We start from the raw sequence: 22,419 nt of genomic DNA, 5'->3' as shown, positions 1-22,419 counted from the left end.
TTCGGTGTCTGTGTGTCCTTCCTTGCTGCATTTAAGCAGGAAAATGACAGCTCTCCAGATGCTACAACTTAAAAGCTGCCACTGAGCAGAGTGGTTGGCAGCTGGTGTTTTATGGAGGTGACCAGGCTCTGGCAGTTGCTGCTCCAAGAGGAACAGAAGGTTGATCCCTGGGCTGAGTTGTGAGAGGAAGGAATGAAGCTTTGGCCCCAGGGAGATCCTGGATTATGACACTGGTGATTCCTGTGTAGCTGTTTCTTGGAAAGTTCTCTTCAAAAGTGAATGCCAAGAGCTTGTTCAGCACACTGGAGCGGGGCTCTTTGCCCAGGCACACCAGGCAGGACACAGCCTCTTGGGGTTATGACCAGAGAACTGGATCTTTCCCAGTTTTCCAAGGGCCTACTTCCCACTCTGGTACTGTCTCTCCTCCTGGTCCCTGGAGCCAGGCTTGTTCTGAATCAAGTATCTATGAAAAATGGAAAAAGCTTTCCCAATTATTTAGAAATACAAACCTGCAGGCTCATTTTAGTAGTGCTCCCACTTCCCTTTTCAGGGTCTAAGGTTCAGCTGATACCCGCAGCTGAGTATGACAGCTGATAATCATATATGCTTGAAAGGGTGTAGCACAGTTCTTCCTCCAGTCATCAGTGCTCTATCCTAGGAATGAGATGCTCATTCATCTTCACTGCCTTGCCTATCCAGATACTACAACCAAAAAACGGTCATTCCACATGCATTTAAATATCCTTATTACACCTATGAAGACAGAATGCTCTCCTCAGCATTACCATCTTGCTCTTCTAAAGTAACTTTTTAAAAAAATAAATTCCAGTATTTTTTGCTTGGGCATCTCAATAGTTGACACTTTCAGCAGATTCAATACATTGAGGAAAAAATGAATGAACTCAGATGATCACTACAGGGTTTTGAATTTCTCTCTCAGAACTGAAATGCCAACTGAGTTATTTCTAGAAAGGTTTTTAAAATCACAGTGAACTGTTTACTAATATCAACATGAAAATTGTGGAAGTCAAGCAAGACAGTGTTACAGCTGCAAATGAAACAAATCTGTTCAAAAGACTTTCAGGGGAACTCAAGTGACCCCAAACATCTCAGCACATTCAGCATCATAAAATCAGCTGTAGTCACAGTAAAATGGAGAACACAATAATGAAATTTGCATTCCATTCACAGCAATTTCATAGAGGATGAAATTCATAAACAGACCCAGTCATAAGACACTGAACGGTTTTGCACAGCAAAACAGTACATTGCAGTATAATTCTTACATCAGAATTTCTTTACTTTCAGCTACACTTAGGTGGCACTTCAATAATCAGAACAAAGAAACATGTTTTAGTTCTGCTGTGCTCTAGTGCAACTTTTAGATTGTCGCTTAATAAAATAGATGATTTAAATTTCAGATTTACACTGGCAGTGATTATTAGATGAGGAAGGACAGAGATCTTTGCTAGGTTTAGCTAGCTGGAGTCCATTCCTTGGTCTTCTGCTTCTGGCTCATGAGGATACAATTCATCCAAGATCAGCTCTGCAACAACAAAAAAATCATGTTTCAGAGAATAGTTTTTCTACTTGATATAGCATAATTATAGTTGGTATCTCTCTGCAATTTTAAGCATTCTGACTGTAGAAGTATACAGCAAATATCCTTTTCAAAGTTCAGTGCAAACAGGTCTTTAAATAGGTGCTTTGTCATACAAATTTCTCCCCCACTTTTTTTAATGCCTTTTTAGGCATTAAAGAAGGGAACTTATCTTGGACAGTCAATTAAATTTAGCTATTAGTGGGAAAACAGTAAAGGGTACTTCTGTTATTTTACAACTAGTTCTGACTATTTATTAAGACCTCAACTAATGTTTAAAAAGCCACTAGAACAAAAGCATAGAATTTGTGTTTTAAGGGAAGAACCTGAAACTAACTACAGGTTTGCAAGCACATGTGTGCACCACCATCCCCAGAATCACAAGCTGTTCCACTGGTTTGGTCTGTTCCTAAGTAGAACTAGACAAGGTGTTAGGCGAAAGTCTAGGAAAGCTCAGGAGACTCCAAGCCATCTGAGTACAACAAATACACGCCACACTGTTTAGCATCTCCCAAAAAGTCACTGTAATTTGCAGCAGCATGCTTGCAGGACCTGCCTTGCTGATGCAATATGGACACCAACAACAAAGGATTTACTGCTCCGGCTCTGAATAACACCAGATGCCTTGCCTGGTATCTTGTAGCAAACCACATGCTGACAAAAGAGCACCATCGTCACATCAGATCTACAATGTGCACGTAAATAACGCCACAAGTGAGCAAAGAAACAGCCTCATGGTACAAGGAGCAGAGGAAATTTCACATGATTAGCTCTCTGGGAAACGGACACCAGAAGTGTGCAAAGCAAGGGGCAAGTCCTGATGGACAGCAGCTAGAGAAGCTTTGGGGTAACAGAGGAAGGTTGGCAATAGAAGAGGGAAGAGGAAGAAAAAGATGTTGAGGATGCAGGAAAAAAAATGCAGAGAAAAGGGGTAATGCTAGTTGGAGACTTGGAATAATGTGTGGGTTTTGTTTTTTGTTTTTTTTAAATAAGGTAACGTATAGTGCAGCTTGTTCTACAAACAGAGGTAGGGTATAGGACTTTGTTTGATCAGATAGTAGGGAGATATTTCTATGGAGAGAAGAACAAGATATAACTATTAAAGAATAGTAGTGGTTCAGTATAATGAACATTGAGAAGCACCAGACTATGGACTGGCTTCAGAGGTCTGAGCACCAAACATCCATGGTGGTTGGCACATGGCACTTGTTCAATAAGGAAAGGGACAGTAATGGCATTTCTATTTCTACAGCATGGAAAAAAGCTAACATTATCATTTGACTCATTTTACCTTCACAGGTGCTCAATTTTTGAGTCTTTTTGAGAATGGCTCTTATGCCTGGTATGGCTTGGTCATAGTGATGAATAACTTCCAAACAGTGTTCATGAAAAAGTTTATCTTTCTGAGATAAGCTGTGTAAGAGTAAAACAGCATCCCGTAAAAACTGAATAATTTGTTCCTTATATGCACACAAACTGTTCTCAGATCTTCTGATCTTCATCCACTGTCTATGTAACATTATAATTAGCGCCTTAACCACCTGCAAGATGAAAAAAAGTGCCTCAGTACACTAAGTTATAGCAGCAGAACTTCACTGATTAATCTCTTCAAACTTCCAAATTTCAAATATTTTCTAGCAAGCAAAAGCAAGCTTCCTAGAAGGTGGCATCCTTTAAAGTACAGTACGCTTCTAAAAAAAGGGCCAAAAGCTACCTCAGCTTTGCTAGGCGTACTTTTAGGTTCTCAGTAGGTTAAGCAGCCCCTGCAGTGACGTACCTCGAGGTTACACTGGCAGCCTGTCCCAGAGAATGCCGGACCAGAGCACCGCAGGCACCTCATCAGGAGTCTGACTGTCTATTACAAAAACACGCAGATTGCATTAGAATGAGCACTAGGGTTCTGCAGAATCAGCAAGCAATTAAGCTGCAAATGAAGTAGAAATTATATTTCATTACTAGTTTCAAACTTTTTTTTTCTTAACAGTTGATTTTTTTACTGCAAAAAAATCGTTTAAAAAAATCGTTTTTTTCCCCTGTAAAATTTTGCAGACATAGGATTTGCCTTGCACAGAAACCTTTTCAACTTTCTGATGAGAAAGGCTAGTGCGGCGCAGTGGGCCTTAATTCCCTGCATACAAATAGTATGTTTACACTTAATCTAACAATGTAGGTGGAGGGGATATTGAAAATGGCTCAAAATTCTTTGAAATGAGAGCACAAGTGCAGCAAATGGTAGAACCTCGAACAAGTCACCACTGTCGGTACAAACAATACAAATTAAATTCAAAAGCTATTCTTCCTATATATAATCATGACTATTATACAGCAAGTTAGCATTTTTCCATAGAATACAATGAATACAATCCTGAGTTGCTACAGACTGCCTTTTATATGTAGTAACTCTTAAGATACAGTTCAGAAATAATTAATACAATCAAAATTAATCATAGATCTTGCTTCCTTTTAATCATTCCTCTATTGATCTAAAAGCAAAATAAAGATTAGGGTTGAATATTTACAGCCATCCTAGGATCTTTCTTTCTTTTTCAGTGACTTAACTATGACTACTATGATTGATGTTCTCTTCAAGAATAGTTACTGATTCATTTCCAAGCAGCTACTCTTTTAAAAAAAAAAAAAAAATCAATGTAACCCCTTACTGAAAGCAAATACTTTCAGTTTCTATTTCAACTGGGGAAAGAACTTGTTTTCGGACAATTTGTGCATTGCCTTGCTCCTCCTGCTCCCCCAACTGGAAATACTAGGAAAAAGCATGTGAACAAACAGCTGTGGTTACCTCTTGTTCCAGCTGAAGCCAGAGCATTTCAGGTGCGGATTTATCTGGTCTTGATGTAATATACATGTACAGTGCAAGAAGAAGGCAGGTGTCTGAAAAACAGATAACTTGTTCCTTTCCCAACTAGTCAATTGCTTATGACGAAAGTTAATTTTGTCACATGAGAAAACATTTCAGAAAATAGAGCGCTATCCTGGCAACCATGATACAGGTTCAGGTTCTTGCTTTACTTGAGACATCTTAAACTGAAGAAACTAATATCCCTAAACTTTATATATGTGTTTGTGGTAATACTGTTCTACTTAATTCACAAGGAACTGGATAAAGAATATTTGTCATGCAGAGTACTGGAATCCCTAAACTCAGCAGTGTCATGAGCGCAGATAAATTAGATTTCAACTCCTCAAAAGCCCTTTTTGTCCTTAGCAACCTTAACGATAATAAACATCAATCTGGAAAGCAGTTTTAAAAATCTACATGGGTATTAAAGCACAGTATGTGGACAGATACCAGAAGACAAAAATACTCTTCAAACAATAACTGAATCACTGCACTAGGAAACAAGTTTTCAGGTAACATAGCAGGCTTTTTGCCTTTAGGGGTTTTACCACCTTGGAGCAAGGCCCATTTGCATTACTTTTAGTCATGCTAACTAATATTTGGTTGATAACGGTTATCTGTGTTACGCGTTCTTTTACCTGAATGAGAACAAAGCTGAGCGAGCAAGGTGTGGTGTTGAGCAAGAACAGACAAGAGTCTCACGGTCAGAAGGACGGCAGGTGAAGGGGTCTCTGGACACAGACAACGGAGCAGAACCTGGCTACTCAGTAAGTGCTGAAAACTTCAAAAGAAAAATCTGAGTTAGAAATGGGAAATGCACTGACAAGTTGAAAAGACACTATTTCTTGTACACAACGTCATAATTTGTGCCTTTTTAGGCATTCAGAACATACCTGATCTCAACTTACGTGTCAAAAAGTATACTGAAAAACATATTCTGTTACATTTGGCAGTTGGTCTGCAATTCATACTACGGTTGTGTGTGTTAGACCATTAGCAGGTGAAACGTCTCACTTTTGAGTGGCATTTTACCTACCACAATGAAATCCTGTGCTCTCATTCCTTATGCATCTCCCAGCAACCATAAAAAAACCCCAAATGAATGTTACAGATATTCTGATCAACTGCATATGACCTTAAGAAGTTTTCTCACTTTCAAGTGACAGCTACGCAATGAGCCAACAGCCATCTGCTTCATTTGAACATCACACACAAATCTGGTCACTGACAGGGGGTAATTATCACATTCATTAGCAGCAAAGGCAGTAGAAAGATCTTCAACTGCTTCTCAAAGGTGACTCGAAAAATGCGGTACTCTCCCATACATGTTGAAACTTCTACTGTCATCTGCACAAATTAGTTTCAACAGAGAATGAAAATTGCTAAACAACAGAGTCTCAAATAATTCAAAAGCTACTAATGACTTACTTTATTAGCAAGTCCATTGTTGAGTTTTCAGCTAATTTCACCAAAACTTTTAGGCTTTGGTTCAGTATACTGTCAGTCTGGGAGCCTCTTGCAGCAGAAAAAGCTAAAACCTGGAGCAGCTTTTTAAACAAAGAATGTTGAGCTTGATCCTGATTGGGAGCATCCTGTGGAGCTACAGGCAGCCCTCCCTGCATCCTGGTATCTTCTTGGTTACCACACTGACTGTCACACAACACATTTTTGTCCATCTTTGAAACCTGTTCATCCCCAACAGCAGAACTTTCTTCCACGTCAGGAGACAGCAACGTGTGGACAACATCCCAGCTATAAAATGCCAAATAATAAAGAATACCCAGAGATATAACTGTAGTTTCTTCAAGAGACAACCTGAAGTCGTCCTTACTCGACACCATATCTGTGTTGGTTCTGGAAGAAACAGCTGAATGGTTTCCACATGAACCATTTACTGACTTGTCCGCCGACTGTACCGCTTGACAGTAAGCACTGATATGGTGTTCTACCAAGGGCAAGAGGTGCACGGCGCCTCGGATCTTGCAGTGTGTGAAGTGCAAGAATTCCCTCCGGCTTTCCATTGGGCTTCCTTCGGATAATCCTTCGTCCATGGCAATCAAGTTCAAGCCTGTTATTGCAAGTTTTTGAGCTTCTTGCAGGGATACAAGAGGAGGAGCAATTTCTTCCTGAGTTGTCCTGCTGCTGGCTAGTTCTGTGGGCTTCCTATCCAAATAAAATTAAAAGAAGGGAAATATTTCAAAAGAAAAGGCAGCGAACATAGTTGAAATTTGAGTGATCCATATTCTGAATCAAATAATCGAAAGTCTAGAGTAATAAAGATGTCTGTTCCCAAAATAAAATGTAAATTGGAAAAAAAATCCTACTCCTTGATACCCGCATGGAAGAGCAATTTCCAAGCTTTCCTAGGCCTTGTGAAAGTAGTTGGAGCTGACAGCTGAGTCACTCAGCAGCTCACTGCAAGCCATTGTCTGAAACTACATTTCAAACATTGGTTCTCGGTTTCATGCTTTTGATGTCTTTTCATATATTCTTGTCTTCCCCTGATGTTATCTGATAGCTTCTGGAAGAAGGAATATCTGTACATTACTGATCTGTAATATGTAGGAGCCTTTAAAGGACTACAAAAACAACAAAAAATTATTTTCTTGGCCAGAGATGAGAGACTTCAGCTATTAACTAGTCAACCTGCAGCTACAAAAGCCAAACACACCACCTCTGCTTCCGTAAATGACAAGGACAATGAGATATGAGCCTTGCAATGAACCCACAAGAATGATTAATAAAACACCATCAGAAAAGCAGAGGTATTTCAGGAGGTACAGTCTAATTCCTTAAAGTGAATACCAATTATAAGTGATATCCAATATTCATATTTAAAATGCTTTGTAGGTCACTATAAGTGTAACTTGGAAAATTGCACATAAATTGTACATTACAAATTGGACATAGTTTAGTATTTGAAGACATAAAGCTGACTGTTCTTTTGATCATATTTCAACATTTTCTTCCCACTTAACTCAGGATTGTGTATATACTTCCCTCATTGCAATGAAAGTTTTATGTCCTTAAGTGAGTAACAACAGAGGCTGCTAACACTCATCCCAGGTTTTACAAACATGTTTCTGTGCCTTCCCCTAATATATAGGTAACCTAGTTTAGCTCTTAGTGTTGTTCCATTGTTTAGTATCTACGATAATCAAAGATTAATAATCAAAGATGCAGCATGATGTTCCAAGTTTTTCATTAAACGGCCTAAGCAAAACAGCATTTAACACAAGGAAGCATTTTTTAGCATAGGGAATGCCACTATACTAAGACCATATCAGATACAGTTTAACAAAATAGTAAAACTTACGTATCCAAACAGTTAGGCTGCAGTACAGCTCCAGGTAGGGGCTCAGAGCTGCTGCTGAGGAGATGGCAGAGCCCCAGTAACGACCCAGGGACAAGGGGCTGCTTCATCAGGGCGTTTAGTAAGATAGAACCTGGAAGGATATATAATTGTCTTTGGAGTAGCTTTACCATCAACTCCACCACCACCACCACCAAATAATATTTCAAAAGGTCAGCCTTATTCATAGCACTCTCGACCTCAAAATATTTTTTTCATAACAAATCTTCTTGCTCCACAAGAGAGAATTCTTGTAGAGAATCATTCTCTAGAAATTATTTTCAGAAACATGAATTTAAGACAACTTAAATATTAACCAAATTAAAATCAGAGATATTTTAATTACGATCTGCTGTTAGCAAAGTATCTTGAACCAAATGATCATATATCCCAACCGTCCTGATGACTTGCCCTCCATGCTCCAGTCCAAACATTAGAATTATGTGGTACAATTCTATTCTGAACTGGAAATAAAATAGTACCCTGAAGACTTCCCAGTGTCAACTGTTGTAAATGTTGCTGTGTTGTTTTTACCCTCATTAAAAAAAAGTAAATTTGTCCTGTTTTTACATCTGTTTACAATAAAAAGCATAAATGAATACTGAAAGAGCCAGCCTTGTAATAAGATGCCTCTTGATCCATACCCTTCCCCAAAGCAAAATTCAGGCAAACTTTTTTCTTAAATAGAATGACAATGTGAGAATGTTGTTAGGATACAAGATAATAATACAATCTGAAATATTTTACTGCAAAAATCGCAATATTCAAAGCAAAAAGCAAGTGGCTGAACACGACTGTTCTGCGCAGGGGGACTGTGTGTAGCAGCCTCCTCAGCATGACGTTGCTTGGAAAAGGCACCTGGCCTGCTCCTCAAAATGCTCACTATTTCTCTAGTAACAGAATTAAGTTACCTTGTGCGTTTCGCTTATGTACAGACTTGAAGGAACCGTTTCTTCCCATTGCTTCAGGCTTCACAGATAAAACTTCAGGATGGGTTTTCTTACTGTCTAAAACAAACAGTGATTATGAGTCTATGAGAACTACATTGCTTATATCTCCGTCCCTACGCTTTACACACGTTCAGTTAGCCACAGCTGTTATACAGGAATTAAACAGACAGTAGACAAGGAAAAAGCATTTGTCATGTTTAACTCAAATATGTTAAACAATAGTTAAGAGCTGTGATGCAAGTGGAATTTGCTCTGCAAAATAGAGAAGTGAATAAAATTTCACCTTTATTGTCAGATGTTCCATAGATTGTTCAGTGCTATTGCTCTCAACTTTTCTTTAAAAAAACCCAAACCTGTACCTTAAGCAGAGATTTACATGACTATGTTAGTTAAAAATCAACATAAAATTAAAAAGAAATTTTAAAAAATTGAGCAATTCATGAGCTTTCAATCAGCTATATATGTCACAATTACTACCCGAACCAAAGCCAAAAGCCTTGCAGGGTTCAGAATACAAATAATTAAATGTGTTTTTCAAACAAATAGGCATCTTGAGTGTTGTTACTATAACAAACATTCAGGGAGCTGAAAAAATAGCAATACTAATGCTTTAAGACTACTGTATTTTTCTTTTTGATGGAGTTCATACTGCCCATATAGTTTCAGATATAATACTGTAACTGACAGTAACATCTCAGGCATTTCATGACTCTTCCTGTAAAAATTAGTTCATGATATCCAAATTTCTCCCATTTATTATTTCCTATGGAAACATGGCACTCAACTGCTATAAAAAACCCACCATTTTTGTTTCATATTATTGCAATCTCCACATATATGCATATATTCAGCTCCTAAGCCTTACTCAGTGGATTTCAAGACACAATTTTGTGAGAATTCCTGCCCTACACATAAAAGAGGAAATGGGTAAACTTAATATGGCTAAATATGTACCATCTAAAATAAATCTCAAAAAAGGTCAGCTTTATAGCCAAAACCACAGGAATACAAAAAATGCACCAGCTGACTAGCAGAGCGATTCAAGAAATAGGCAAATTATTTCCTGTTCTTCTTTCTTCAATGAGAAAGGCAGATAACAATTTGGATATTTTAGTTCATCACATCATAAATGGAAGTTTTTCATTATGGCCAACAGCCACTTCATCGTTGACATCTGGGCACCTGGCAGACAGGCAGCACCAAGGGGTGAATTAAAATGAGATTGATGCAAATTTCTGTCATAGCTGTTTAACGCCAATTGGTATAAAACAAAGTGAACTTTAAGCAAAAACAAAATAAAACAAATACCTGTTTTTCTCTACAGTGAACTTACTGAAACTGTTCAGCCACATGGCACAAAAACCCTTCTCGAAGGCGGAATGTACGTATGCAGCTGAAAACGTGCCTTGTTGTATAGGGGTTTACCTTCTTTGATCGAAGTAGTTGGGGGAATCAAATTTCCTGAAGAACGTGATCGTCTCGTAGACATCTCCGCATTGAAGGATTCCTTTGTAGGAAAAGATCTTTTTCCACGCTGTGGAGAACATCCTTCTGATTTCACTTGTATTGCAAAATTCTTCTTAGGGCTAAAATAAAAATCAAACATTTAGATGAATCAGTATTTCTTTTGTCATTTTATTAAACAATAAACAATGATCTATTTAATAGCTTATGTAATATTGATGTTTTAAAGGTACTTCACTATAAACTCTTTGCATTTCTGTCACAGATACAAGCAAGGCTCTTTTTGAGCAAATTCCACAGAGGTCAACAGACCTTTTTTGGTTGTAATTCTTCGAGAAAACAGAGCTACAAGTTATATGTAGAAAGACAACCTCTTCGATAGTTTAAGCACGCATATTGAAAAAAGGAACACAAATTCATTTTGGAAAACTCATACCTTGGCGTTAAAACCGTCTGAGCAACTTGTTTATTTCTTTCACAGTTCTGGAGTCGTGTTCTTAATTCATTCATTTCTGCATCTTTGAACTGCAACTCTGTCTGTAATGACAGTAACTGAAAGAGGAATTACAAGGACAGTTTTACTGAGTAATTCAGTGGTGTTATAACTGCAGAACGACTAGAATTACCATAAGATTTCAATATTACCACCTGCTTACTGTGAGCTCTGCATAAGATCTCCATTTTTATGTATGCCCATCCAATTAATACTGTCTTAGAACCAAGTGCCAAAAGTTCAGGCAAGAAGCACGTGACTTGTTAAGATACTTGAATTTTACTCTCTTATTTTGGCAGAATAAAAGCCTCAGCAAGTGCTTACAAACGCTTTCTTCTGGATAAGAAAATAAAAGCATACATAGTTAGGAAATTTCACACAAATGTTCTTTCTTTGACTAGATGGACCGTGACATCATTAAGTCATAGATTCAGCTTCTGCACGTGATGCACAGGTAATTGTGATACAGTTACAAACCTTTTTGGAGAACTCTTTTTCTTTCTCACTGAGGGTCTGAGATTTTTCCTGCTCCAACAGCATGTATGATCTTTTCTGTTCCTCCATAGCACACTCCATCTGCTGCAGTGAGTCACGCAAAATTTTAATTTCTCCATTTTTAGTAAGAATTTCATCCCGCATTTCTTTCAGCTGCAAACAGATTAATTCCATAAGGGATGTATATAACCAGAAGTAAGTATTCATATCATTATGTGGTTGAAAATTAGGTATATTTATACTCTCTAGGGAGAAAAACGCTTCTGTAACCCAGTTCAGAAATTCTGCAATATTGCTTCTAATATTTTTCTGATTATATCAGGCTCATCTGTTTTCTCTAACAGAATTATAAAATGACAGCAAAGACACATCTTCATATCGCATCCTGGTGTCTGTCAGGGATCAGTCTTCTCTTTCCCTTTCTCTGCAATCATGTTCTCTCTTTGAAAAGTATTATAGTCACATATCAATTATTTATTCAGTGTCTTTGCAAATACTCTCTGAACAACCATCCCCAGAGACAAGACTTTTGAGAGATAATAGAATGAGTTATTCAGAAAAACATGGAGAAAAAAGCAGAAAGACACCTCTGTACCACTATGTAAAATTATAGTTTACCCCCATGTTGAACACAGTGTATAGGTAGGAGCTTCCCCAGTAAAGAAGGATATAATTGAACTGGAAAAGATTCAGAGAACAGAAGGGTGACAAAAAGTAAATCAGGTTGGACCCTCCCATCTGGGAAAAAGCACAACTGTGAGGAAACAAAGTTCTGTCGAGGTGTGAGTGCTGTGCACATTATTCCTTTACTGCCTCTCGTAACAGCCAAGACACGGCCACTGAAAATCATCACTACGTGCAAAGTTCAAAATAAAATCAAAGAAGAAACTTCCTGACGCAATGTGTTGTTAAGCTGCGGATGCCTTTCACACTAAAAGGTATCCAAAACCAAATACACAAGCATTTAAAAAAATACACTATAAAATATTAAATGCACATATAGTATTTCTGGATCAGGAAGTACCTACACAAAATTTTACCAGAGGCTAAAAGACTATTCTGTTAAAATATTATCATAAACTTGCTCAGGTCCTGTATTCCTCCTTAGCTATCTGCCAAAGAAAAGATGGACTTGGTACAAGCGTTTGTACCTTCTTATTGTTCTGCATCTATTTCTTCCCCATAGTATCTTTCTGTAAGGGATCATCAGAACGTAAAATAACAAAACGCAACTTAAAAGTCACTTTCTGAAATCTTTAAGTTGCACAAACCCACTCTTGCTGACGAGCTGACAGGACAGAGAAGAATGGATTTGATAGGAAACAAGTAAAACCAACAAATTAGCATTTGCTAATCTGAAATGACCAAGAAATAAAATATTGCTCTTACTCTTAATATTACTACAGCTGTTTCTAGCATGACACTTTTAATAGATCCATGGATTTCACAGATTACTAATCAACTTGATTAGAAGGAAATACTTGGAACTGAACTTATCCCACCTTTCAGTTAGCCCTATCAAAAAACCTGGTATTTAGAGGGGAGGGGAAGATATCACTAACCTTCTGTTTAATTTCTTCATGCTGTGTTTGCAGTACTTCAAACTGGAACGCATCTCTCATCAGACTGTCTTCTGTACCGCCTCCTGTTGCAGAAAAAACACAAGATCTGTTCTGAAGCACAGATTATGTATGTACATCACCAATAACATCAAGATTTTGTTATTTGCCATTACATGTATCTGAATACCTTAATGTTTATCCTGTCGCTACAAAGAGGTAAATTACACACATCTAGTCTCCACAGTCACTTTTCTAAAGCTTGTGCATCAGTCCTTAAAACAGAGAAGAAAACTGTCCCCTCAAACATTTCTATTATAATATCTTAAAACAGTAAGATGAGCCACACTAAGCGCAAGTATTTCCTCCAAGATAATTTAACACATTGTGTAAATAAGGGTTAACAGAAAACTTTCTGACCTGGAGAGATTACAAATGTTAGCATTGCTAAAACAGAGGATTTAAGCCCTCTGTACTTTAATTATGAGCAAACCCCTGTATCCTGTATGCTTTGCCAAAGTAAATTTGAAAATCAACTGTTAATGTAAGACATATTATGCATTTACAAGTTAAAGTAACAGTCTGCTAGCCAACATGCGTGACACTATAAATGATACTTAAAGCATATTATAAATTTATGAAACTCTTTTGATTCATTTAACACATTTAGCATACAGAATCAACATTACAGGCAAGTGCTAGAGCTTCCTGGTGCTGTTATTTTAACGCTACGTGGCTGCCTGGGGGTTATTTATTTATGGGACTGGTTGGGGGTTATCCCTCCGAATCCGAGCTGGCTCTTCCAACACCCGGCAAACCACCGCGAAGCTCTGCGAGCCAGACGGGATAAGCAAAGCAATTCCCGCAGGGATAACAAACATTCCTCCCGAGCGGGGCGGGTTCCGGAGCCCCGGTGACAGCGCGGCCGCCCCGGGGCCGGGCTGTCCGGCCCGCAGCCCCCGCCGCGGCGGGCCCCACCGCCGGGCCCCGCTGCCCCGCGGCACCGACCTTTCCCCCTCCCCGCCGCAGCGGGGGCTCCGCCCCGGGGCAGCCCCGCCGCCCGCTCGGCTCCGCCGCCCCACGCGTGTGCCGGGGGGGCGGCCCGCGGCGCGGCGGGCTCCTGCGACAGCGCCTGCGAGGCCAGGATGTCGATCTCCTCCAGGTCATCCGCCGTGAAGTCGTCGCTGTCCCCGAAGGGATCTCCCGGCCCCTCGCCGGGCCCCGCGCTCTTGGGGCGCTTGTGGGGCGGGAAGCCGTTCTCCAGGGCCCCGCCGCGGCCCCGCGCGGCCGGAGGGGCGGCCCCGGCCCAGCCCGCCCCGCACAGCGCCGGGCCGCTCCGCTTCCGCGGCCAGAGCGGGGGCTGCGCCGCCATGGCCGGGGCGCTGCTGCCGCCGGGACCGGGGCACGGGCCGCTGACCGGGCCCCGGCGCGGCCCCGCCCCCCCACGCGCTGCACTGCGCGCGCCGCGCCGCCCACCAATCGCCGGCGGGCAGGGCTTCCCGCAGACCAATGGGGCAGCCGCCGCACCTACGGCGGCCCCCGGGGGTCAAACCCGGCGCCGGCGCGCGCGGCAGCTGGTTGTAAGCGCCCCCGCCATTGGCGCGGCGACAGGCGCTGCAAGCGCCTCGCTGATTGGCCGGGTGGCGCGCGGCGGGGCGTGAGTGGGGCGGTTGGAGGCGGCGGGAAGGTTCGTCCTGTCAGCGGTGTGAGGGGCCGGCTGCTGACGTCAGAGCGTTGACAGGTGACGTCACACTACGTCATGGCGAGGGCCTGCGTCATTGACGCCCGGCCCAGGCTGCGGGGCGGGCACACGGGCGGCTGGGCCGCCTGCACCGCTCTGGGGGACTCAGAGACCGGGCTCTTCCCTCTCTAGCGCGGGGTCATGGAGGAGCCACACAGGTACTGGGCACACACGGGCCCTGGCTGCTGTCCCTGCAGGCCGTTTGTATTCCTGATTCTTTGTGAGGACAGCCTGTGGTAGTTGTGGAAGAACATGACGCTGCAAATATGCCGTGGTGGTTTTGCTTGTACCCCACGGCAACATAAGACACAAGACTGTAAGGAAAGGAAATTACTTTTGCTCAACCAGCTCACAATGCTTGTGAAGACCAGAAAGCACTTACTCTGATTTTCTGTTGCAGACTCAAATTCTTTTTTTTTTTTCCTCTTTTTTTAAGAATTGCAGTCCTAATCTAATACTTGGCTATAGGGCACCCCATTACAAAAAGGACAACTTGCCCTGTAATATTTACCCTTGTACAGAAGTTAGCTTCACTGGAGGTAAATGTCCAGAAAAGGAGACAGAGAAAGAAAGGACACAGAAACAACAAAAAAAGCTTTATTCGAATAAAGGGGAGGAGTCCACCAGACATATCCCTGTGGTGTCTGTTCCAAAAGTGCTGGAGGACACAGCCCCCTATTTATCCTAATTCCCCAGCTGCAGGTGATCCCTCCTCCTTTCCCCTTTACACAGAATCACAGAATGTTAGGGATTGGAAGGGACCTCGAAAGATCATCTAGTCCAATCCCCCTGCCAGAGCAGGAACACCTAGGTGAGGTTACACAGGAAGGCGTCCAGGCGGGTTTTGAATGTCTCCAGAGAAGGAGACTCCACAACCTTCCTGGGCAGCCTGTTCCAGTGTTCTGTCACCCTCACTGAGAAGAAGTTTCTTCTCAAATTTAAGTGGAACCTCTTGTGTTCCAGCTTGAACCCACTACCCCTTGTCTTACTGTTGGTTGTCACCAAGAAGAGCCTGGCTCCATCCTCGTGACACCCACCCTTTATATATTTATAAACATTGATGAGGTCACCCCTCAGTCTCCTCCAAGCTAAAGAGACCCAGCTCCCTCAGCCTTTCCTCATAAGGGAGATGCTCCACTCCCTTAATCATCTTTGTGGCCCTGCGCTGGACTCTCTCCAGCAGTTCCCTGTCCTTCTTGAACTGAGGGGCCCAGAACTGGACACAATATTCCAGATGAGGTCTCACCAGGGCAGAGTAGAGGGGAAGGAGAACCTGTCTCGACCTACTTTAGCTGAGGTACTCGGGGGGTACCAGCTTTCTGATCCCCCTTTAAAAAAAAATATTTTTTTTTAAAATTTTTAATTTCTTTTTTATTGATTTCTCCAGCAACACCCCCTGTATGTCTCCCAACCAACAGTCCCTGTTAGCTGTTTGGTTAAAGCCAGCTTCTCTCCTTTGATTGTCAGTCTGTTGCTCTCCATTTTGCAAAGACATGGGACAGCTGTTCCTACCACCCTCATTAGTACTGCTGCAAGGGCAGTAATCAAAGTGATTTTTCACTTGCTCTGAGAAATCACTAGCAACCATGCTGTTTACTGGTTAAATGTTTAGTTGTTTTAGGAAAGAAAATGGGATCTTAAATAGGTCATTTTAGTGGGTTTTTTTTCCAATGAAGTAGGACCAATAAGAGATAATAGTGTCAGGCAAGTGCAATATTTGAAAAAATTCTGTACTAAACCTCTGCTATTAATTTACTGGCATTAACGTGCTTTTGTAATCATATCTTACTCGGTTTTTAAAAGCTGTATAAAGTGGATTGAAAAATATACTTTCCAGCACATGTAAGCTCTGTATAACTTAGGTGGTGGGCTTTAGGTCATAGCTATGTTGATAAACTTTTGAAGTGTAGACTAGGCAATAGCCTTGCAGCACATTTTTAAGACAGGGTTAGTAACAATTTTCAGTGCTAAAAATCAGTTTGCAAATCCCTTAGTCATCCTTAAGTGGAAAACACTGTGGTGTTAGTATGACATATTTCCAATTCTGATGGAGAATTCTGTTTTCTCTCATTCGTTTCTCTACTTCTATGTATCTGTTTCTCTCTTTCTAACTTCAATTATCACTAGACTGTAGTTTATCTATGCGCTGCTCTGACATAAGCAGCAGTAGCCTGTAATCAGCACCCAAAAGCAAACCCTGAGGGTTATTGCTGTCAGCTGTGCTGTCCCATCCCAGCTTCTCTGCTAAGGTGAGTGCAGGTGATCTCTCTGAACTCCAGCAGACAGGGCAGCTGCAGCTGGTCAGCACAGAGGCTCATAAAAGGGGCAGTCTCAGAGGGACACAACTCTTATTATTCTGGTTTTGAGGTGTTGGCTTAAGATTTTCTTTTTGTTTTTTGAAGGAGTTGTGTTTTATTATTTAGTGTACCAAATTGAGGAAGTTATGGATGCGTTTGATGCTTAAATCATTAAAGGTAACATTTGTGTTTGGAAATATTTTTTTTCTGTAGTGGGAGTAGTAATGTAATGCTTGTCTTTGTAGTCTAGCAATAAAGAAAAGGTAGCTCCTGCTTTTAACAGTGTTTTTGCTTTAAAACCTCTTGCAGGTTCTTGTGCTCTGTTTCAACTGTCCATGTTTGTAGACACATGTATTGAGAGCTTAAATTAAGTAATCTAAAAGTAACTTTATTTAGACTTTATATGGTCTTAATACTGCCCTTTTTTGCTAAATGAATAGGCTTGTGCTATCATAATTAAAAAATGGTAATAATAATTACTACTTTTAAATAACAAGATACTTTAGAAGTGATATAGCTTTAGTTTTACTTTCTTCTTTTCCTTTGGCTGAAGTTGAGGAAAAATGGAATTATAGAATATGTGCACACACTTTCTTTTTAGCAAGATAAACCAAGACACTGACTCTTGTTTCCTCTACCCCAGGTGTTCCTGCTAAAGAGAAACAACTTGCAGATGAATGGAATAATAACAAAGTAAGTCTGAGTTAATGAGCTAAAAAAATCCTCTGTGAAAGATGGTTATATGTATGGTGGTAGTTGCGGGAATTATGCAGCTGCTACCTAGTTCATGTTAGGAATTATGCAGATGCTACCTCAACAGGGCTTGGCCCTGGATTCCTGCTCAAAGAAGATGAGTTGCTAATCCACTCAATTAATAAGTCGTTTATTTGGTTGATGTGCAGAGCAGTATTTTTAACTACCTTTCATTTGCTTGCTTAGAAAGCTTTTCTATTCTGATCTTTACTTAAAGTTTCTCACAAGCGAGTTAAAACCAGATCCCTTTTTATATGACTGACTTATAGTAAAATCAGACTGTATGTAATTGGGAATTTGTGTGTATATTAATATGGGCACATGCAGCTTGGAAGTGGGAAGATCTTTAGCATAATTAAACATGAAGTTTAATAACTTATGTCTGGATTTGTACTGTTCTTAGTGCTGTTAACAGTATTGTGATGCTTATTCTGAATGCTAGTGAGAATTCAATAACTTCAATGCAAGCATTGTTTCTTTGTCCATTGTTTTAATGAATCTGGCAGCGAGTAGCTGTCTTTCTGTTTCTGTGATAGTGCTGCCAGGTTGTTAGAAGCTTTGAAGGCGTGTAGCGTAAATATGGTAGGAGAAGTCTGTATTTCACAAATGAAAGAGAATGAGTGTGAATAAGTGGGAAAGTGTTGGAGATAAGTGCTGGACAGAACATGCAGAATAAACCCAAAGCTTGTGGTAAAATGTTGTTGTGCGAGAATAATGGTCTAGACTGAGTAACAAATAATGTGTGCTTGTTCTTTTTATTTTGTATTTCTTTCACATACCTTAAAGAGCAAGTGATGATTGTATCTGCTCAAAGGTAGGGCGATATGCTCCATGTGTACCTGGGTAGCTTTACGAGTGAAGCCTCCAAAGCTGAAGAATTGTGTTTTGTGTTCTGATTCTCAAAACACTGAATGAAATAAGATGGAAGTGATTGGATGACTGATATGTCCACGTATCAGCAGAGAGTGTTTTTTTTAGCTTGATTTCTGAAGTTCGAGGTACTGAAATGCAACTGGACTTATCTGCTAATCTCTAAACAGCAGTAAAACTGGATCTAATTTTTAAACGTCTGTGGACAAGGCTCTTTTCTCCCCTTGACTCCCTGGGTACGGCCTTTGCAGCTGGTGAATTAGAGGTGGTGTCAGGTTCTTAGAGCCAAGAGGCAAGGAAGGTGAAAAGGATTAAGATGTTCAGAAACAGGGTATTATTTAGTTTCCTCAAAGGTGAGATCCCTCTGAAGAAGGGCTCCTCTGGCTCTCTGTGGCATGTGGCAGGCCTTGGAGAAGAATAAAGGAGCAGTTATTCTCTTTTGTTAAAAGAGAGCTATGAAGTCTTAAAACTGAGCCAACGCTGTAAAGAATGCAACATACTTTTTTGTTTTGGTTTATTTTTTCTTTCCTAAAGTGGGTTTAAGATGCAAACCAGTGAAGGCAGATGCTGTATTTAAATAAAGTGAGGAGGAGGTGGGGGGAAAAAAAAAGGTTGGAGCATTGCATGAACTTTCAAAAATATGACTGCCAGTGCTGGTGATAAAGTCCTGACCTCAGTTACTGTTCTTGAAAAAAGCGATTAGAGGAATTGCTTGTGAACGGAACTTCAGGGTTGACAAAAAAAAAAGTTTGTGTTTAGTCTTTGAACTACAGAGAAAGCTTTTTGTAAACTCAGGGAATCTTGAGTATACCTAACGCAGCCACCTTTTAAAAGCTTTAAAATAGCTGAAGAGTATTGTCGCTCTTACTGCACTGAGGGTGGGAAGGTCACAGCTGAGGCAGCGTCCACATCACCGAAACTGTTGTGAAACTTGGCTGACACTTGGCAGTTGTGTGGAGGAAGAGTCTCTGTTGGGTTATGGGCAGAATTGCTGGTTTGGAGCTCTTGGCCAAACTGACTTGCAAGGACAACTGTTGTCAGGAGAAAACTTTTATCATAAGGAGATGAATTGTTGTTATTCTTCAGACTCAGAGGCTCAGCAGTGATGACGATAAATTAGCAAAGTTCCTTGTCTCAAACAAGCCATGTACTTTATTCACCAGAATAATACAAAGTTTGTGCCAACACAAACTGTTCAACCAAATGTTTCTGCAGCTCTTTCCTTTTTGCCCTGCAAAAATGCTGCTCAGGGTCCAGCTGTTTGTGTTCCTCTTGGTGGCATCTGTGATGTGACCTGCAGGGCCAGCTGAGAGAAGCTTGATACTCATGCAAGGTACGCACAGCTCTTTTTATGCTCAAATAAGTGTTAGGCTTGTATTTATAACAATCTAAATCTTTCCAGACTGGCAAGTATCACAAACAGTGCAATACAGTGCTCTAAATACAGGCCAAAGATGTACCTTCCCGCTGTAATACCTTTGACAACAAATTTGTGTTGTTCACGCACTAAACAGAACTCAGTTTACTTAACTCTTGGATGTATTTTTCAAGTGTGCCAAGTTCCCAACCATTTGCAGGCAGGCAGGCTTTCCAAAGAAAACTTGATGCATTCTGGACCACCTGTTTTTTTGAAAATAACCTATAGGTTCTTACATCGCTCTTAATGAAAACTGGTTTTGTGCTTAACTAAATAAGGAGGGGATATCTTCAAAACTACATTGTTTTGTCATGTGAGAGCATCTTGGCTTTGGAGTTGTATGTCAAAAAAGAGACGGCAGGGTATTTTTAGGTTTTTCTCATAGTGGGTCTTGAGAAATGAGAGTGAAAAGGCCACAGGGCAAGAGAACAGGCATGTCTGCCCGTTAGTGATGGAGCGGGCGGCCTGGGGCGGTCGAGACGGTGACGGGAGGAGTGGCGGCAGGAGCCCGGTGTGCCTCTCGGCGGAGTGTAGTGCGCTCAACACACGAACGTGTGTTTAACCTGCTCCTTCTGTCGAGCTGTGAACAAGAACTGGAGGCGAGGGGAGCGGGCATAACTCTGGGGTGCGGGCGGTGTTCAACGGGTGCGGCGGGACGCGGAGCAGGGTCGGCCGCCGGCCTGGTGGAGACTCGCGGCGTGGCTGCGAGAAGCCCACGCGTGGTGCTCTGATGCTACAGTCGCGTCTCGCCGGTCGGAGCGGCTCTGGTGGTGGTTCCGCGGGGCGGGCGGAGGTGGCAGCTGGACCGCGGCGGGCAGGCCCCGCCCCTTCGCCAACAAAACAAACACGGCCCGGCCCCTGCGGCGGACCAATGGCCACCCGCAGTCGCCGAGCTCGCCCCGCCCCGCGCCCGCCGCCGCCAATGGGAGCTCAGCCTGTGTGTGTACGCGCGGGCCGAGGCGGGGCGCGCCGTGTGATGCGGCCGTTGCGCGGCGCCGCCGTTGGCCGGAGGCGCGGGGGCCGGGGCGGCGGTGGCAGCGGCGGGGAGGTGCGCGCCGGGGAGGTGCGCGCCGGCCGGGGCGGCCATGAGGACCGAGATCTCCACGGCGGCGGCGTTCGTCGCCCGCCTCCTGCGGGCCGCCGGCGGTATCGGCGAGGAGCAGCTGCGGTGCTTCCGGGAGTGCCTGCAGGAGGCGCTGCGCGGTGAGCGGGGCGGGGGGGCCTCCCGGCTCGGCCGGTCGCCGCTGCCGCCGCCTCTGCCCCGCGCGGGGTCCGGCGGGCGGTGGGGCTCGGGGGCTGCGGTAAAGCTGCTCTTTGTTCCCTCCCGCAGAGCACTACAAGCACCACTGGTTCCCCCTGGTGCCCTCCAAGGGCTCCGGGTACCGGTGCATTAGGATCAACCATAAGATGGACCCCTTGATAGGAAAGGCAGCGGGGATGATTGGACTGAGCCACGAGAGACTCTTCCAGCTCTTACCCAGCGAATTAACTCTCTGGGTCGACCCTTTCGAAGTGTCCTATCGCATAGGTGAAGATGGGTCTATCTGTGTCCTGTACGAAAGTCCACAGCCCGGTGGGAAGACGAGCAAACCGCTGGAGAGTAGAAGCAGCTGTAAGGAGGAGTGGGGAATTGGGAGATCCAGCCCTTCCAAGAATTACAACGTGATGACAGTTTCTAGCTAAAAATCGCCATTCCTTGTACAGTGATGTGTGTATCTCAATCTCATGGTGAACGTAGATGTAACTGAGACTTTTTGATTTTAATTATTTTTTTCACCGTATAGTCATTAAAGTTGTAGTGCTGCCATGTTTTTTGTGACCAAGGGCTAATGTATAAAGGAGTTCTTTACACTGCACGTTACTCTGTGGATTGTGTACTGTAAATGCACTGTACAGTCAGATGATTGTTATACACATATATTTTCAAAGAAGTTTTGGCAATTTGTAATAAAAAGCAATACTGTAGCACTCTTTATGATGGATTTTAGTCAAGATTAACACTTGCGAAAACATTCCTCAATTTGCACAGCAATAACACAAAGGGGCGTGAGAACCAGATCTAACAGGCTGCACATCAATCTTGCCAGTGATTTGTCTGCACAGACTTCTCTCAGGGTCATTCAAGTTTGGCTGTGAGGCACAGATCACAAAAATAACTCTTATTTTTTCTTTTTCAAAGCATGCATTTACTTGAGGGCTGGATTCCATCATGCCCCAACATTTTAACAAAAATAATTGGAGAATTAGTTTGTCTTATTTCTAGTTAGGGGTGTAAAACAATAAAGACTTGCTCAAACTGCTTTGGACTTGTTGGTGTGTGTTTTGTTTTTTTTTTCTTCTTTGGGCTTTTTACATTGCTCTCAAAGTTTACTCTAGCCATTTCTAATAATCATAGGTAGCTTCACAGTTAGAAAAGTGAAGCTCTGAACACTAATCTTTATTTCAGATCTCCACAAAAAGCTCAGTTTCAGTAAATCTTGCTGGCTGTGTCTGAGTAGAACTGAATAGTCTGTACAGAGCTGTGTGCGGTTTTCAGTGTGCGCTGTGTCAAACTGACTGGAAGTAAAAGTA

General features: G+C 42.1%; 2 protein-coding genes across 2 annotated transcripts; one reads left to right on the top strand and one right to left on the bottom strand.

Moving 5' to 3' along the window:
* Nucleotides 1–1,276: 1,276 nt before the first annotated feature.
* ATRIP (ATR interacting protein) lies at nucleotides 1,277–14,205 on the bottom strand. Its single transcript, XM_065642650.1, has 13 exons — nucleotides 13,779–14,205; nucleotides 12,774–12,856; nucleotides 11,194–11,364; nucleotides 10,660–10,775; nucleotides 10,185–10,345; nucleotides 8,721–8,816; nucleotides 7,774–7,903; nucleotides 5,886–6,620; nucleotides 5,096–5,238; nucleotides 4,398–4,489; nucleotides 3,378–3,455; nucleotides 2,892–3,141; nucleotides 1,277–1,546 (listed from the first exon to the last, which is right to left on the bottom strand). Exons 1-13 carry the CDS (start codon nucleotides 14,140–14,142, stop codon nucleotides 1,479–1,481), a joined length of 2,487 nt encoding a protein of 828 aa, XP_065498722.1. The 5' UTR covers nucleotides 14,143–14,205; the 3' UTR covers nucleotides 1,277–1,478.
* A 6,692-nt stretch (nucleotides 14,206–20,897) lies between these two features.
* LOC135993121 (protein BTG1-like) lies at nucleotides 20,898–22,129 on the top strand. The gene is made up of 2 exons (XM_065642743.1): nucleotides 20,898–21,051; nucleotides 21,179–22,129. The coding sequence occupies exons 1-2, from the start codon at nucleotides 20,934–20,936 to the stop codon at nucleotides 21,529–21,531; spliced, it is 471 nt and encodes a 156-aa protein (XP_065498815.1). The 5' UTR covers nucleotides 20,898–20,933; the 3' UTR covers nucleotides 21,532–22,129.
* The last annotated feature ends 290 nt before the right edge of the window (nucleotides 22,130–22,419 follow it).

The sequence above is a fragment of the Caloenas nicobarica genome, chromosome 11 (genome assembly GCF_036013445.1).
Source record: "Caloenas nicobarica isolate bCalNic1 chromosome 11, bCalNic1.hap1, whole genome shotgun sequence".
In the NCBI taxonomy this organism is placed as follows: domain Eukaryota; kingdom Metazoa; phylum Chordata; class Aves; order Columbiformes; family Columbidae; genus Caloenas; species Caloenas nicobarica.
The sequence above is the reverse complement of the archived record's forward strand: the minus strand, read 5'-3'. Positions and strand labels throughout refer to the sequence as shown.